This window comes from Molothrus ater, chromosome 20 (genome assembly GCF_012460135.2).
Source record: "Molothrus ater isolate BHLD 08-10-18 breed brown headed cowbird chromosome 20, BPBGC_Mater_1.1, whole genome shotgun sequence".
Lineage (NCBI taxonomy): Eukaryota > Metazoa > Chordata > Aves > Passeriformes > Icteridae > Molothrus > Molothrus ater.
Window position 1 is genome coordinate 325,907 of NC_050497.2, and position 16,816 is coordinate 342,722.

Here is a 16,816-nt window from a genome sequence, read left to right on the forward strand (position 1 = left end):
ATAAGAGCAGCTGGGAGAGCAGCGTGGGCTGGTGTCTTCACATCTGGCTCATGGGAAAGATCACAAGCAATGGTAGCCTAGTGCAATGCTGCTGTAGAGAAACTCAGAGCAGTACATGGAGCTGCCGATGGGAGCAGATCTTCCCAGAGTCACGGAAGCAGGTGGTATGAGCTGGGCAGAGGTGATGGAGCTCTCAGGAGGAGGGACAGGAGCGTGTGATGAGGAAAGAGGCCAGCACAAGACATTGAAAGACGGATCAAAAGATCTTCCTGGACCTAAACTGACTTTGTAAGGAAGGAAAGGAATTTCTGCCTAAGTGATGTTAGGAGCCCGTCACAGATCCCCCAGCCAGTTTGGGGTGAGGACAAATTACCAGGAGAGAAATCCTTTAGGCTTAGGCTGGAGTTTCTTCCTTCCAGGAAGAATAGCTCTTTGGAGGGGCAGAGGTGCTGTAATCACCTGTCTGCAACAGTTACTCTAGTTATCCTTGGATATGAGGACAACATAACCAGTGTAAAGTGAGCTGATGGGGTTGTTTTGCTTGTTTTGTGTTGTTTGGGGTTTTTTTTTTTTTTTGGTTTTTTTTTTTTTTGTTTTGTTTTGTTTTGTTTTGTTTTGTTTTTGGGGTTTTTTTTGGGTTTTTTTTTTTTTTTTTTGTACCTGTTCCTTTTGGTTGTTTTTAGAAGAGCTATTTGGGAAAATAACTTCAGAGCTCCAGTAGGCATGAGTTGATGCCATTTGGCAGAAATCGGAAGATTAATAGGGGCAGATTGGTGGCTGTTGCTGAGAACAAGCACAAATCAGGAGAAGTGAGGTGAGCTGGTTCCTGCAGCTGAGCAGGTTTGGAAAGCTGAGCATTCAAACATAAAAGAGAAAGAATAGGCACCAAAAAATCCCTTCTAAGCACAAGGGAGAGGCTGGTGAAACAGCTTCTCCCTTAGCAAACAAGCAACATACAGACACCAAGGAGGGACTCTGGAAAGAGTGGAATGTCTGCAAGGAAAGAAAAGATCCTGTGCTGGAAGATGAAGGAGTGCAGGGAGCCTGTGAGAATGGCTTGCAGATTATATGGGGTATTTGCCTTTCAGCCATGTAGATGGGGACAGACAGTCCTGCTGTGTCCTCAGTACAGCACCCTGGAGGTCAGATATCTCCTGCTCCCAATGTTCCAAGAGGACAATGACAACTTATGGCCAGTGACAACATGAAGGCAACTGGGACAGAAGCATTAGGGAGGGAGGAGAGTCTTCAGAGATTTGCTGAGGGAGGGAAATGTGGCTGCACCTGGACTCAGGAAGAATGAACGTTGTGTCTCCAGCAGTGAGGGTGCAAAGTGTTTTTGTGATGAGGGAGAAGAGGAATCTGATCCCAGACATTTGCAAAGCTTCAGGGGAAAGAAAGAAAACTTGGAGGGTACAAGAGCTCTGTGTCTGCAGAGCAGTCTGCCTGCCTGCAGGATCCTTGACTGGAGAGTCAGGGGAATCTGGAGCCACCAGTATGGCACAGGATGCCAAAGTGGCCATGGGGACAAAAGGGTTCCAGACTATGTGGGAAAATATTGATGCTGTGTTAGGTTAGCGAGACCTTTCTGGATGTTGCACAGGGAACCCACTTGAGGAGGAAGCTTAGCTGGGCTGTCAGGATGCCTGAAGAGTGGAGAGTCCATTAGAGAAGATATGGTGCAACATGGTCAGCCTGGAGAAGCAAATCCCAGCTGGGAGATGGCTGCATTAGAAAGGAGAGCCCTTTGTTCGAGCATGCTGCTGTTGGCCATCCTGGAGCGGCAAGCCTGCAAGAGCTGGAAGCTGAAACTCAGTGCCAAAAATTTACTTTGACCCAGGAATCAGCTCCTTAGATCTAATGCACAAGGGTTTGGACATCTGTGTGGTTTCAATATACTCCTGGGTCTATATTGAAAGGGGAAATGCTCTTCTGGGCTCACAACTGCCAGATCCCATGGCCAGTGGCACTTGGAAAACTCTGAGGTCTTACACGGTGCCTTCCCAGGAGATTTGAGGCCCAAAGTTCTCACTTAATGGGGCAAATACAGGAGGTGTTTGGGATCCTCAACCCATTTGTCATCACTGAAAACTTTTCCCTTTACCTAGTATAAACTTATTTTAGCTACAATTCCATGTTCACAGAGCCTTCAAGTTGATTTGATGAAGCAGACATAGAAAACTACATGGCTGGTCCACTGGGAAGGTATCACACAGACACACCCATAACAAGACCCCTAGGGAGACCACCCACCCCCAGCTCCCTCCCCGTACCCTGTGATCTCTCCATAACCAAGGTGTCATGGTTTGACACTGGCACAATGCCAGTGCCCCCATGAAGATACCTTCTCCCTGGTTTCTGCTGTGAGATGTGACCAGGAATAAGCAAAGCAGGCTCTTACTTAGGGAAAAAGAACCAGAACTTTATTTAAACTACTCTACAACTACAGATAAAAAGGAACACACACACAGGGAAAATGAAAACTTCACAAGTGCATTTCCTCCTCCCCCCACCAAATTTCCAACACAATACATTTGGTTCCTCAAATCACCAACTCTCGGTCTAGCACCACCTTTTAGACAATCAATCCTCAGTTCATCAAGAGGAGAGGAGTCCTTCTTGTGCCATGGGCTTCCCCTGGAAACACAGCTGAAGCCTCGTGTGTTTCTGTGTCACTCGTGGCACTGCCCGGAGTACATCTGCCATCGTGACTTCTTCCTTTTCATGTCCAGTGCTCTCACCACTGAACACGGACCAGAACTGCTTCTAGGGTTGTCTTTTAAGGATGCTCTGTCCCGATCTAAAAAAGGCACAGTCTCTCCTTTGGGACACCTGTCCCCACAATCTCTCCTTTGGGACACCTGTCCCCCCCATATTTTTTCATCCCCTGGGGCCGAGGGGCATCAACACTGAACTCTCTTGGTTCTGAGGCATTGCCTCCCCCTAGAATGCAGTCTCTGTATCACAAGGAACATGGTTCTGTCCATGGCTATACAAAAAGAGTCCAGCAAAAGCTACTCCGTCATCTCTTCCCACTAGGATTCTTCTCTATTCTTCTACTATCTCTCACTCGCCCAGACCTCTCTCACACTGGCCCATTTCCTTCCTCATCTTCCACTCTATCTTCTAGGAAAGGTCAATGTTCTGTAAAGTTCTCATTCTCCAAAAAGGGGTTAAAAGCTCCTACAAGCGGCCGGCTGAACCCCCCCTCTTCTCCGTCCCAGCCGTGCTGCCGGCGCAGGCCCATGTTTATCAAGCTTCAAGGTTACAGTCCCAGGCAGCGGCTCTCTCTCTCTCTCTCTGTGTGTCTCTCAGGGGGGGCTGCCCGATGGCTCCCGCTGTCTCTCTCTCTCTCTTCCACCCTTCCACCCCGGGGCTCAGGCCTACCTCTCTCGGCCACATGGCTTTCCCCTCCCCCTGCCCAGCCAGCAGCTGGGCCGGGGCAGAGACCCGAACTCTTTCCCGCCGGAAACCCAAGAGAACCCTCCCAGGGGAGAGCTCTGCTTTTAACCCCGTGTTCTCAGAGGCGTGTCCATGTCCCAATGGCCAGGTTAAATGCCAATATTAAAGTCTGAATATCCATTGGCCAAAAACACAGCATCCCAAAAAACACATTACCTGTCAAACCAATACACAAGGGCACACCAAAGAGCTGGTATCTCCAGGACAGCACCACAATCTGGGCTACCTGAAAATCAGCTTGGTGTTGTGGTCTCTGGAGGTGGTGGACACAACCTCCCCCAAGAGCATCTTGGGCCAGCAGGTAGGAGCCATGAGAGCACCAGCACACAGACAGAGACAGACAGACAGACACACACAGATGCTTGGTAGTGAAGACACAGGAGGGTCCAAGCATAGACTTCCCACACACCCTATAATGCAGCAATACTAAAGGAATTCAAAGACAAAGGAGGGTCCAGGGTATAAATACAGGAAAGAGGGGGTGGAGGAGAGCATCAGGGATCCAATGGTCTGAGGGCTCAGGGGTGGTACACTGGGAAGGGACCAACAGAGAATGCCAGGGTGGATGGACGGGGTTACACACACCAATGGGAAAACAGGGAAGGAAGAACTCTCTAGAACATGAACATAAGGGTAAAAGGGGTGGGGAAGGCCAATGGGGAGGACAGAACTGGGATAAACTGGTGTAGTGTTGCAGAGCGCTGCGTGGGAAGCCTCTTTCCTTGCCCTGTGAGTAGTGTCTGGAGCCTACAGTGCATCTTTCCAGGGCATTGTCATTGCCCTCTCCCCAGTGGGCTCATGGGCCTCCTCAGGTTGGGTTCTCTGGCACCAGTTGCCTTACTGGAAGTTGGAGAGTGCAGAGTCATGAAGTACAGCAGATTGTGTGTCCTGCCACCGTGAAACTCCTCTGCTTGTGAGCCAGGGCAGGAGAAACCATCAGAGGTGCTGTGTGAGTGGGATGCAAGTGGCATCTTCATTTCATTCTTCGATAACTCTAGGGCTTTGCAATTACATGTGCTGATCTGATAGTCATTAGGGAATGATCAGCCAGTCATTGGCAGGGACTGTTTGCCTTTCTGCTAATGAAGTTGCATTTGATTTACAATCAAATCTAATGAATCGAGTGAGCTTGAGGTAGGCTCAACGGAAGCACAGGCCAGCTCCACAGCCTTGATGTTCATAAGGAGCCACATCCCAGGGACACTGCCAGGAATGGCCCTGGCATAGGGCAATGAGGCATATGTCTGCAAGCTGAGCAAGGCTGTGTTTGTGGCAGGGACAGGGCTCCTGCCCTGCTGCTAGCAGGTGACCTGTGAAGCTGTGGGCTTTGAGACAGTGCATTGGGTTGGCATGGCCAGGCTTTGGCAGGGGGAGCTCTAGGAATGGCTTCTGCAAGAAGCTGCCAGAAGCTTCCACCATGTCCAGCAGAGCCAATCCCTGGTGGCTCAAAGATGGACATGTCACTGGCCAAGGCTAGGCCAGTTAGGAGTGGTAATGCCTCTGAGATTACATATTTAAGAAGGAAAGAAAGAGGTTTTTTTGCAGTTGGAATTGTGGCAGATAAGAGCGAGGTGAGAATATGTGAGAGGAAAGCTCTGCGGACACGAAGGTCAGTGGACAATGAGGGGAAGGAGCTGCTCCAGGTGTTGGAGCTGAGATTCCCCTGAGCCTGTGGTGAAGACCATGGTGCCCCTGCAGCCCAAGGATGCCATGGGAGTGCAGAGATCCACCTGCAGCTCCTAGAGGAGCCTATGCTGGAGCAGGGAGATGCCTGAGAGGAGGCTGTGACCCTGTGGCAAGCCCATGGTGGAGCAGGATTCTGGCAGGGACCTGCAGACCTGTGGAGAGAGGAGGCCACACTAGAGCAGGTTTACTCATAGGAGCTGTGACCCTGTGGGGGACCTATACTGGAGCAGCCTGTTCCTTGAAGGACTGACCCCATGGAAAAGTGACTCACATTGCAGCAGTTTGGCTAGGACTGTTGCTTGTGAACTGGACTCACATTTCAGAAGTTCATGGAAAACTATCCCCCCATGGGAGGGACCCTATGCTGGAGCAGCAGAATGACTTCTGTCCCTGAGCAGTGTCCCATTCCTGTCTCCCTGCACCACTGTGGGGAAGAAGGTAGAGCTGGTAAAGAGGGAGGGGTGGGGGGGAAGGTGTTTTTAAGGTCTTATTTTATTTTTCATTATCCTGCTCTGATTTTGTTAGCAATAAATTAGTATCTCTAATTAGAGCCTGTTTTGCCTGTGATGATATTTGATGAGTGAACTATCCCAGTCCTTATCTCAACTCCTAAATCCTTTGTCATATTTTCTCTTCCCCATCCAGCTGCAGAGGGGAGAGATAGAGAGGCTTTAGTGGGTGCCTGGGGTCCAGCCAGGGTCACCTCACTACAGCCAGACACCCTGTGCTGGCATGGAGTGCTCCTCAGGCAAGTGCTCCTCTGGCTGCCAGGCCAGGAGAGAGACAAGGAGGACAGCCCTGACTGCTGGCTGTGCAGGAGGGGCAGGGAACAGCCCGGGACACAGATCCCAGAGGGGCTGCTGCTCCTCTCCTGCACCTCCCTTCACAACAGATATGTCTGGCAGCTTCAGTGCTTTGGGACACCACTGTGATTTCAACAGACCCCTGGGTGTGTATTGAAAGAGGAAGGGCTGTTCTGGGCTCACACCCATCAGACCCCAGCAGCACTTGGGGAACCCTGTGGTCTTACTCTGCACCATCCAAGGCAGATGGATAAGCCTGGTCCTGATGTCTGCATGCTGCCTGAGTGACTCCTGCTGTGGTGACTACACCACCAGCTGGTGACTGGTGCTGCACCCGTCACATGCAAAGGATCATCCAGGAGCCTCTAACACAAGACTGCTCCAGGCAGGTTGGTTGGGCACCCTTGCACTCAGTTTTTTTGGGATTGCCAAGTGCCCACAGGTCCCAAGCAGCAACTGGGACCTGGGTCAGAGGCTGAAATTAAAGTGTCATCCTTGTGCTAGCTGGTGCTACTTTTACAACCTGAGATGATACCATACAGTCACATTTTATTTTTTAAAAAAAAAGGAAAAAATGAGAAGTCAAGAGGATTAACTATCACATATGGCACAGAGATTCTCTGGAAAGACCAGCTTAGCTTTCCTCTGAGTGCTTAAGCTGATATTAGCAAATACAAGCCCTAAACAACATTGGGAAGCCTAAATGGAACCCAGCATGATTGCATCAATTTAAAGAATCTGATTAGAAATAGCATAAACATTCTTTAACTTATTGAAGACAGCTGAAGGCAACAATGTAAGACAACGAAGACGCCAGCATCTGGCGCCTTGCTCCTCTGCTTTGAGAAATGACAGCTGCAATTTCTTCAAGGCTCTGGCAGCAGGAATTTATACTAGAAAATATTTGAAAGTAGCTGGTTAAATTCAAAGAAAAGAAGCGGATAGAAAAGTGAAGAAACCCTGCATCCACTTTGGCCAAGAAGGAGCTTTGGTGGATCCTCAGAATGGACAATCTCCTCTGCAAACACTTCAGGAGTTCTGTCCTGCCAATGGAGAAGGGCAAGTGAGTAATAAGACGGAGGAGATGACATTTCCAGACAAAATAACTCGAACATCACTCCAGCACCCCATCTGCCACTTACAATCCCTTTGGTGCCTTCTAGTTTTCACCAGACAATGAGAAGAATGTGCCAGGCTCTGCAGAGGTGGTCAGAGAGACAACAGATAAGTAGGTCCCCTCACAGTGTAGGAGATACTCACAAAAGCTGCAATAAATGCCAGATTTCATTGATGTCTTGGCAAACTATGACACAGGGCAGACTGAATGGAACTTTTGCACAGGAAAATCACACCTCAGAAATACACCTCTCTGGAGGAGTCAACAAGACATAAGTGTTGGACATCCCCATGTCACCTGGCAAGTCTATCAAAGCTCGCAGGGGACAAGCTGGCATAGGTTAGGGAAGAAGATCTCACTAAGATAAATCACAGAATGATTTAGACTGGAAGGTCATCCAGTCCAACCTCCTTTCTCAAGCAGAGTCCCCCAGAGCAGTCACTCAGGATTGTGTCCAGATGGTTTTGAGCTCCTCCAGACATGACTCCAGACCCTCTCGGGGCAGCCTGTCCCAGTGCTTGGTCACCCACCCAGTAAAGAGTGGCTGAAAGGGAAGAAAGTCGCCCAGAGGGGTCACTGTGCTGACTGACAGATATCTGGTAAAACATCTCATCCACATGCAGTGAGTGCCAGAGGGGGCAGCACGAGGAGATATTAGAAGACCAGAGAATAGGACAAAGCTCCATGTAAATCTCAGTTGTACCCCCACCTTTTCAGGGAGGTGGAGGTCCAGGTCTGGCCAGGCAGCCCCAGCAGGGACATGTCCTTAACAGGGGAAGGAGAGAGAAGGGTGAGAGGGGAGGCTGGGAGGACAAGGAGGCTTGTCAAAGATTTAAGATCTGGAACAGCATAAGGAGCACAAATAGAGGAGATGATCTTGCATCACCAGCAGCCATCAGCTGCTGGTCTCAAACTGCTCCTCAGCCATCAAAAGCTGTCCCAGCACTTCCTTTGCCCCAACACCCTTCTGCTGTCTCCATCAGTTTTTGGCACCCTGTGTCTGGGCTGATCCTCACTGCACCAGCCTGGTCCCCACCAGCCCTGGTATGTTTCCATGGCCCTTGGCTGTGCAGCTGAAGATGGAATCAGCATGACAAGCAAAAGGGAGAGCAGAGGCAAGTGAAGCTCCTTGCTGCAGGATGCCACCTTTGCAGAATAGGTGCCTAAACCCAGGAAGCCCTTATGAACATTCAGGGAAGAAAAGTCCCTTTTTATCAGATATATGATGACATCTGGCCAGATTTGTGGGGGGATAAAGGAGTATTGGATGAACTGCAGAGACAGATGCAAGCTTGATGGAAGGGCTGAGGGACTGTGGAGTGCTGCATGGGGACCCACCGCCTGCTCTGCAGGGATGGGATTCACACCCAGAAAACAATGAACTGTCAGCTTGTGTGTCCTTGCACCCCAGCTCCAGCAGGGTTTTTCGCTGTGTGGTGCCCAGAAACCACAGGCAGCTCTCCAGGTTTGGCTCCAGAGGATTCAGACAGCCATGTTCCACAACAGCTTGCAATAAGGCAGAGAGGTCCCAAATCTGAATCTTGCCCTGCCTTGGCTCAGCCTGAGCTGTTGGATGAGCTCCTGGGGCTCTCTCCAGGGAGCAGAGAGCTGCAGCCACTGCAGGGCAAGAGGAGGATAGGTGGTGGATGGTGCGGGTGGATGCAGCCCTCCAAACTCCAGCCTCACTCTCAGTGACCTTTTCCATGCATCCCCTCTTGCCCACAGGATTCCCAGCCTCACTGCACCCTTTGCCTTACCTCTGCCTGGCCTGGTCCTGCCCCTCTGGGAGGCACCCAGGAGGGAAAAATCTTGTGGCTCTGAAACTGCCCTCACTTGGGCAAGTTCAGCTGGGATCACTCCTGGCTGTTCGCCATCCACAGCCCCCAGGAGGACAACGGGAGGGACAACAGGGCCCAGCACCCCAGGTTGTCCCCAGACAGCTACACCAAAACCTGGGGAGGGTTTCTGTTTATTTGGCAAAAAGCATGGACTGTGTGCTGGAGGAGCAGGGACTGTGTCAGAGTCCTGACAACAGAGCTTAGAAGAAGGATGGTGGAGCAGGAGCCTGGAGCTTCAGAACATGGGTCTTGTATTGCTTGGCAGGAGCATCCACAAGCCAGTCTGCACTTTCTGGAAAATAGGTGGGAGAGGTGGCGTCTGGGTGAGGCAAGGAGACCTGTGGGACTCTCCATTAGGATCAGTGCATTCTTCTCCAGTTCTCCCCAGATTTGCAGGGTGAGGCATCTCCAGCAATGGATTTCTAGTAACTCCTACAGCTGTATGGTGATAAAACACAAGCTAGGGGGGCAACAGCAAATATGGTTTGCATGGTGAGACACCAACCCATTCTGGCCAGGTTTGCCTGTCCACAACCCCAAGGTCCCTTTGGCAGGAGCTGGTGTCCTGACCCTCACTGCTCAAAGGGCTGGGCAGACATTTCTCTGGTGGTTTCAGCTCACGTGCCCATGTTCAGTGCCAGGCACTTCCCACTGGGGGTCTCTGGACACTGCTCCTTGGGAGTCCCTGGGTACTGCTACCTGGGGGTCCCTGCTGTAGAGAAGTATCCAAAGGAATGGTCCTACCCGTGAGCAAGCTCCAGCACCAGCTCAGACCAGAGGAATTCAAAGAGTTCTTGCTGGCCCTTGCCTTAGGGGCACCAATAAGGTAAATTTCCAGGAGAGAACATTGCAAACACCATTTTGCACTGCGGCAACTCACCTACAGTTCACCAAGTCTGCATTCCTCTGTGGAAAAAAAGAGAAAGCCTAAGTCTGGCACTGTGGTCTGAATAATCCCATTTAGCACCCAAAATAGACTACTCAGAAGGAACTTGTGGGTTTCTTCTTGCTCATTGTGCCCAGCCAGAGCACCGCTGGCTGCCAGCACTCCCTCCTGCCAGCTCAGACCATGAAGTGGTGGTACCGATGGGCTGAGCTGGTCCCTGCCTGCATGTCCCTGCATGGGCAGTGCTCACCCTGCCTGGGCAAAATCCAGATTGTCTTGTCGGTGAAGCCATTCAGCTTGGCAAGTCTCCTGAACAGCAACTTGATTTTGGGTCTCACCCACTGGGTTCTGCCTAAAGACAAAGACATGAGTTAGCTCCAGGCTGTGCCTGACCCTGCATCTCCTGGGAAGCTGGTGAGTGTGTCCACCTGAGGGTGGGATGGATGGCAATCCCTGGGAGAAGGCTGGAGGCACTGGTGGAGGTCCTGGAGAGCAGTGGTGGCCAGGAGCATGAGACACCCCACCCAGGATACAAGATGAGCCAGAGGTCCTGACACCAGTGCAGTGACTTCTCTCTTGGTTCCTGTCCCCACTGATTCTGTTCTGCCTGTGCAGCAGGACCCCCACCCTCCACCCTTCTCCACCAAGAAACTTACCCAATGCCATGGACTTGCAGCACAGTGCTGGGAGCCTGAGCCCCAACCTCCCCTGCCATGACAAACCCCTGCTCCTTCCCTGCCACACAGGGAACACATGTAGTCCCTGCCCCACTCCTGCACCACACCCAGGGCAGGAGTGGAGGGAGAATATCCCCTGGCTCCTGGCCTTGCAGGACCCTTGGAGCAGCTCAGCACTGCTGGCTACGCACTGTAAAGTCTCAGCATGTGCAAGGTCTTCCCCTCTTTCTCTCTGGTGGCAAAGACAACCATGTAGGAGCTGCCATCGGTATCCACAAGCCGCACCGTCTTATTGCCTCTGTCTGCAAAAGGATGTGGAGAAAAATTAATTACGTCCCCCTGGAAACCCCCACTCTGCAAAGGGGCTGTAAAGAGCATGAAGCCCACCAAGCCTGAATTTCCTTGATATCCCCTCATCCTGGTTTTCCCTCTTGCTAAGGCTCCTCAGGAAGCCTGGGGAGTCCTCAGACCACAGCAGAGCAGAAGGATGGGGAAGCGAGGGCAGAAGGGGCTGTGGATGGTCAGTGCAGACTGTTGGCCAGTGTCAGATTGCTCCTTGGGCTGGGAATGATGCAAAACCACCCTTGCTCCATCCCCTGGGAACATCCACTCACAGCCTCTTTGCAGAAGGAACCTGCTTTTCCCTACGGTTTAAACTTGGTCTCAAAGTGTTTATCCCAGAGAGAGGGATTGGGGGGTCTGCCATGCTGCTGGGCCACCAGCCCTGGGGTGTAGCTGGCACCTGGACACAGAGGGATGTCTCACCCAGGATGCCGGAGGGGCAGGCAATCCTGAGGGCCATGTCCCCAGAACAGCCAGCTGCTTCAGACAGGGATGGTGGGACATGCCTCTATCCTGCCCCAAGAGCCAGACACCCCCACTCACCAGAGCTGTAGTATTCACCCGGGCTGCCTGTTGGCTTGTAGATCGATTCAAACTTCATACATCTCCCAGGGCTGCAGAACAGTGAAGGATGCTCCAGCTGAGGTGAAGTGACTCCCTCTCCCCTCCCCTGTTCAAGGGTTGCTATCCCAGATGTGAGACTTGCTGTTCAGAGATATGATGGTGTGGCCAGGGCAGGAGGGGACAGATACCACCCTTAGAACAATGGGTACCTGGGCTGGCAGGGGACAGTGCTGGCACCTGGGCATTATCGATGCCCTCACTCATGCTCTGAGCTTCTGGAATGAGGCTGGTTCTGCTGGGAAAGTTGTAATTGTAGGGTCCTGTCCCACCCTCTGTGGTGGCACTGGTCCTGGCCAGTGTTGTCCTGAGCCTGCCCTAAAGATGGGTTGCCCACAGCTGTCCCAAGCCCCTGGTGTTCCTGTAAGAACCCCTGCCCAGATCTTTGGTGAGTACACTGAGGTGGAGACCCACCAGTGAAGGTCCAGAGAGGAGTTTGGTAGTGAAGCCTATGGAGAAAAGCATGTGGGACTTACGTAGGAATTGCAAAGGAGACCTTCAGGTCACCATCCCCCAAGACCTTAATGTTGGCCATCGCCATCTTCAGTTGGTCCTTATTTTGGAGATAGCTCTCAGAGTCAGAGGCCATAGCAGTGATGTACCATGTCCCTGCAATCTGACAGTGAGAGCAGGCTGTGAGTCCAGAGGAGCAGTCTAGAGTGTCTCCTCCTCAGGGACCAAGCCAGGACAATCTCAGTCCATGTAACACCTATATCCCATCCAGGCAACAAAATTCCCTTAGGGACACCTATGCAGGAGCTGGGTGACTGTCCTCACCTGGGTGTGTCAGCAAAGCAAATGGTGGCTGTAGTGACCCCAGCTGTCCCCAGTACCAAAACACCTTTACAGTCCTCCCTGCTCTGCTGGTGACTGGAGAACAAGCCCCTTCCCTTCCCTTCCCTTCCCTTCCCTTCCCTTCCCTTCCCTTCCCTTCCCTTCCCTTCCCTTCCCTTCCCTTCCCTTCCCTTCCCTTCCCTTCCCTTCCCTTCCCTTCCCTTCCCTTCCCTTCCCTTCCCTTCCCTTCCCTTCCCTTCCCTTCCTTTCCCGGGATGCTGAGGGTCACCTTGCTCACGTCCGGCTCCGCAGTTCCCAGGTCCCCAGCCTGCACACGCAACAAGCACAGGAGGACCATCCCCAGGCTCAGCCCCACGGTCCTCATCTCGCCCCAGCTCCTCTGCCTTCAGCCGTGGGATGGGGAGTGCTGTATATAAATCTGGCGCTGTCGGATTTATAGCTCCGCGCTCCCTCCCCCGCCGCCCCCGCTGGAGCCGTGCCGAGCCCCACGGGAACCCTCTTGGGCTTGGCTTGGGCAAAGGGTGGATCCGATCCGCAGGGCAGCCAAGGGTGAACAAACCCCCGGGGCAGAGCGGGGCTTGTGCCTGCCACCCCCAAAACGGAGTTACAGGAACCGTTGCACCACTGCTGAAATTTGGGATTTCCCCCGGATTTTTAGTTGATTGTGAAAGAACAAAGCGAACGGTTGTTTTCCAACGGGCTGCCAAGAACTGCCAGGAGGAGCGGGAGGTTCTTCCCGGCACCAGCCCCGGGGCAGCCCCGTTGCCCAACTCGCCAAGGTCCTCGGTGACCCGTTCTTCTGGCCGGGCTGAAACGTGCCCCAGGGCAGCTGCTGGGATCCTGCCCAAATCCAGCCCTCCGCAGGCACAGCCTGACCCGCGGTGCCTGCGCCGGCCTCCCCACCTTCGCTGGGGCACGCAGGGTCTGCCGAGCGGGCTGCACCCTGAGCAGGGTGGGCAGAAGAAGGGGTTCATGTCGCTGTGGGAGTGTGTCCCTCCTTCCCAGAGTGTGATGTCCCCTGTGGCCTGGCTCTGCCAGGCTCCTGGGGTCACAGCCCAACATCTGCCTGGGCACTGAGGGACTGCAGGGCAGGGAGGCAGAGGGGGGACCAGAGGCTGCCTTCACTGTGCAGGAGGTGGAGGCGGATAAAAACGGCCCTTGGGGCTCATGGCAGCATGGCCTTGCTTTGGTGAGATGGGAGACCAAGAGGGGTGGCAGGCATGTGGGTCCCAGTCTGGCCATAGGCAGCCCTGGTGCCACCCCATTCCCAGCTGGGTGGCCTGGGAGAGGACTGAGCAGGGAATGGAGTTTCTGGGGCTGTCCCTGCAGGGAGCCCTGGGGAGCCTGACTGCTTAACCCTATCTGCCCAGAGCTATTGACCACCCAGCTAGGCTGTGCCAGCCCCTGTCCACCCTGGCTCCATTCTTCCCTCCCCTGGCAGCTGCTCCCCTGCACCTTCCCCATCCTCTGCTCCCCATCCTCCCCATGCTGGGTGCAGCAAACATCACATCCAGGGAGCCCCTTAAAACCTGTGGGGGGCCTGACAGGAAGGGTCAGCTCCAGGACTGTTGTGCTCAGGGTGCCTAGGGACCCTGGCACCACCTTGCTCCTGCCAACAAAGCACCGAGCTCTGGGGAAGCTGCTGCATCTATTTATTTAGGAGGTTGATGGTGATCCTGGTATGGAGCAGGGGGTCTGCCAGAGCCTGGAGGATGGGAAGGAGCACCACGGAGTGGGGCGCAGAGCCCATCGTCCGCTAGGTCTGGAGGACACGTGGCCCTTCAGCTGCAGAGGCAGGACAGGCAGATGACTGGTCAGAGCAGGGCAAAGCCAAGGTGACAGAGCCCCGAGGCAAGTGGGGGATCCCCCAGGGCCTGCAAGTCCCTGCTCAGCCCAGGCCATGCTGAAAGGGAGTCACAGTTTTCCCTGGCCACACTCACCTGATGTCCCCGGTGCATTGATCTGTTGGAAAGCAAAGAGAGGGGTGAGTGTGCAATCGGCAGCACCCTGAGCCCCTGCACAGTCCGCATACAGAGGGGCCGCAGCTGCCACCCTTTGCCCTTGAGCCACTCACCTGACTTGGGCAGGATGACCAGCATGTCCTCGGTCAGGCCCATGGTGGGGATGAGCTCCATGAACTTCTGCAGGAGCTGGGGGCTCACGTCCTGCTCCCTTGCTGCAGCCAAAGACCCAAAGTGGGGGCTGGTGAATGCAAGGAATCCCAGCAGCCAGCCCCACACTGGGGCTCCAGGTACTGCGGGGCAGCAGCTGAACCCCAGGGAAGGGCCAAGGTGAAGCAATGAACACACAGGGTGGACGCCAGGCAACCCACAGCTGCCCTGGGCTGGCAGCAAAGGGCCACAAGCCGCTTGGGATCAGCGACCCATTTGTTTGGGGTGGTATGGGGTGGCTGGCAGGCTTGGGATGCTGCAGCTGGGCTTGCACACTGCAGGGGGCTCTGATTCAACCTGCAACCAGCTGGAGATTTCTTTAGTGCAAGGTCTCATTCACCCCAAAATGAATTCCCTAGGTGATGGACATGGGGTGCTGCTGGTGGTGGCCCTGGGGTGCTGCTGGTGGTGGGGAGCCCAGTCCCTGCCTGCTGCTGGTGCCCCCATCCCTTTCCAGGAGCCAGGTCCCCACTCCCAACGTACTGAGGAGCTGCAGCGCCGTGCTGGGCTCTGCCTTGCTGTGCTGGACCTCGTGCAGGACAGCGTAGTGGCTGTAGTCTGTCTCTATCACACGCAGATTCCTCTTCTCTTGTGCTCCTAAGGACCCCAGAGGTGACTGTCTGGGTAACATGGTACAGTCTGAGCCCTCCTGGGCCCTGCTGAGGCCCACAGCTCAGTGCTCAAACCTCAAATTTGCCTGAAGGGGGTATGAGGAAGGAACCCCTGCTCAATGTGGAGGAGCCAGGTGCCCACCCACCCACAACCTCTTGCTGAGCCGTGGAGGCAGAGGGGCCAAGCCCACCTCCCACTACTCCCGAGGCATGGGGGCTGGGGATGCCCTCTGTTTCGGGGTACCCATGGCTCCAAAGCCTCTCTCCACACATACCCATGTAGTGCCCCGCCTTCCCGCTCTGCTGGAAGAGCAGCTCAAACTCTTGGCATTTGTCCATTCTGGAAAAGGAACATGAAAAAGACAAATGTGACTAGACACATGGGAAGGCAGCAGGGTGAGATGGGCCCAGCCTGCCCAGGGGGATGCACTGAGGCAGAACTGGGCAACCCAGAGCAGTGGGGGATTTGCTGTGGGGGGGAAGGGAGTTCCTGGCCCACAGGGAACACGGTGAGCAGGACAGACACTTACAGGGGTAAGACCAACTTCATGGCCAGGTCCCCTTCTGGTGTGAAGCTGACGATGGCCATGGATGACTTCATCCCATCCTTCATCTTCAGGAAGACGGAGCAGTTGGAAGCAATAGCTGTGACATGCCACTCCCCTGCAAACTGCAGCAGGACATCACCGGTGGAATTTGGAAAAGTTGTGGGGACCTGCCAGGGGGACCTGCACTCCTCCATTAGGGGACTTGGAAGCCCCCTGCAGAAATTTGCCAACCTACAGTGGACCTGCCACTCTCTGTGGGGACCTGTCACCCTCTTCAGGGACCTGCCACCATCTGTGGGGATCTGCCCTCCACCATGGGGAACATGACAGCCCACTATAGAAACCTGCCAGCTCGTGGTGGCAGACCTGCCACCCTCTATGGGGACCAGCCAGGCAAACATAGGGAACTGCCACCTTCCTGCATGCAGAACACCCTGTCCTTGGGTGTACCATGCTAAGAGTACAGGTGCAGCATCTGGCCCATGTTTCCTGGGAAAGTGCCTCATGCTTGCAGACATCATGGCGCCACGTGCTGGTGTCCTTGCAGTAGGGCTGTTGTTGGTGCTGGACACAGCAGCCAGGACTAACCTGGTTTTGCACAGGCTCTCCTGGAAGCTGCCCTGGAGCTGGCTCAGGGATGGGGCTGGCAGGTGCCCGGGGGTGCAGCACAGGCCCCCTGCCCCAGCCAGCCCCCCCAGTCCAGGCAGGATGTGCCAGGCAGCACCGTGTTGTGCTTACCTTCTCGGTGTCCAAGTCCGGCTGCACAGACACCTGGGCTCCTGCCTGCAGCAGGCAGAGCAGGGCTAGAGCCAGGCTGGGCAGTGCTGCTGTCATCCTCACCCTGGAGTGGATGTGGGCAGGAGAGGCTGCACCCACTTTATAGCCCCCACTGCTGGCAGCACTCCTGCCCACGCCAGCTTTATGCAACAGGTTACACAAGAGCAGGGATAACCTGTCCGTGGCTTAGGTGACAGTGCTGGCCCTGTCCCCCCCAGTTCCAGATGAATGCATCTTTGTGTGAGACCCAGCCCAGAGCACGCCAGGATGAAGTGCTGCCCTGTGCCTGCTCTGTATGGGGACGAAATGTGACATGCATCCCAGGGGCCCCCTCCTGGCTGTTCCCATTGGTTCTAGGGTCCGTCAGTGGTGGGACAGATCCTGCCTCAGGATCCTCAGTGCCAGAGAATGGTTGTGTTGGTGTTCTACCCCAGGCAGAGCCACAGCCCAGAGCCCTCAGAAGGGGTGGTGTCTTCTTAGGC

The 16,816-nt window shown here is 54.2% G+C and overlaps 2 protein-coding genes across 3 annotated transcripts; both read right to left on the reverse strand.

The window, feature by feature from the left end:
• Positions 1-9,021: 9,021 nt before the first annotated feature.
• On the reverse strand, positions 9,022-12,606 carry LCNL1 (lipocalin like 1). 2 transcript variants are annotated; one of them, XM_036394001.2, is made up of 7 exons: positions 12,496-12,606; positions 11,909-12,048; positions 11,355-11,425; positions 10,661-10,771; positions 10,043-10,144; positions 9,787-9,812; positions 9,022-9,198 (listed from the first exon to the last, which is right to left on the reverse strand). In XM_036394001.2, the coding sequence occupies exons 1-6, from the start codon at positions 12,589-12,591 to the stop codon at positions 9,787-9,789; spliced, it is 546 nt and encodes a 181-aa protein (XP_036249894.1). In that variant the 5' UTR covers positions 12,592-12,606; the 3' UTR covers positions 9,022-9,198. The 2 variants fall into 2 exon arrangements, with proteins under 2 accessions (XP_036249894.1, XP_036249895.1); XM_036394002.1 differs by lacking the exon at positions 9,022-9,198 and adding an exon at positions 9,211-9,344.
• A 1,279-nt stretch (positions 12,607-13,885) lies between these two features.
• LOC118693498 (lipocalin-15-like) lies at positions 13,886-16,391 on the reverse strand. The gene is made up of 7 exons (XM_036394141.1): positions 16,296-16,391; positions 15,540-15,679; positions 15,285-15,349; positions 14,882-14,995; positions 14,302-14,403; positions 14,168-14,189; positions 13,886-14,012 (listed from the first exon to the last, which is right to left on the reverse strand). Exons 1-7 carry the CDS (start codon positions 16,389-16,391, stop codon positions 14,009-14,011), a joined length of 543 nt encoding a protein of 180 aa, XP_036250034.1. The 3' UTR covers positions 13,886-14,008.
• Between the last annotated feature and the right edge of the window lie 425 nt (positions 16,392-16,816).

What these genes read in the sequence shown, in the direction of transcription:
- LCNL1 (XM_036394001.2), bottom strand. Translation starts at nt 12,591, where the DNA reads ATGAGGACCGTGGGGCTGAGCCTGGGGATGGTCCTCCTGTGCTTGTTG. An exon ending in GGGTGAATACTACAGCTCTG is followed by an intron (nt 10,772 to 11,354) that starts GTGAGTGGGGGT and finishes ATCCTTTTGCAG; the next exon opens with ACAGAGGCAATAAGACGGTG. An exon ending in GCACATGCTGAGACTTTACA is followed by an intron (nt 10,145 to 10,660) that starts GTGCGTAGCCAG and finishes CTTTGTCTTTAG; the next exon opens with GCAGAACCCAGTGGGTGAGA.
- LOC118693498 (XM_036394141.1), bottom strand. Translation starts at nt 16,391, where the DNA reads ATGACAGCAGCACTGCCCAGCCTGGCTCTAGCCCTGCTCTGCCTGCTG. An exon ending in ATGAAGTTGGTCTTACCCCT is followed by an intron (nt 15,350 to 15,539) that starts GTAAGTGTCTGT and finishes TTCCTTTTCCAG; the next exon opens with AATGGACAAATGCCAAGAGT. An exon ending in GGTCATCCTGCCCAAGTCAG is followed by an intron (nt 14,190 to 14,301) that starts GTGAGTGGCTCA and finishes GCTTTCCAACAG; the next exon opens with ATCAATGCACCGGGGACATC.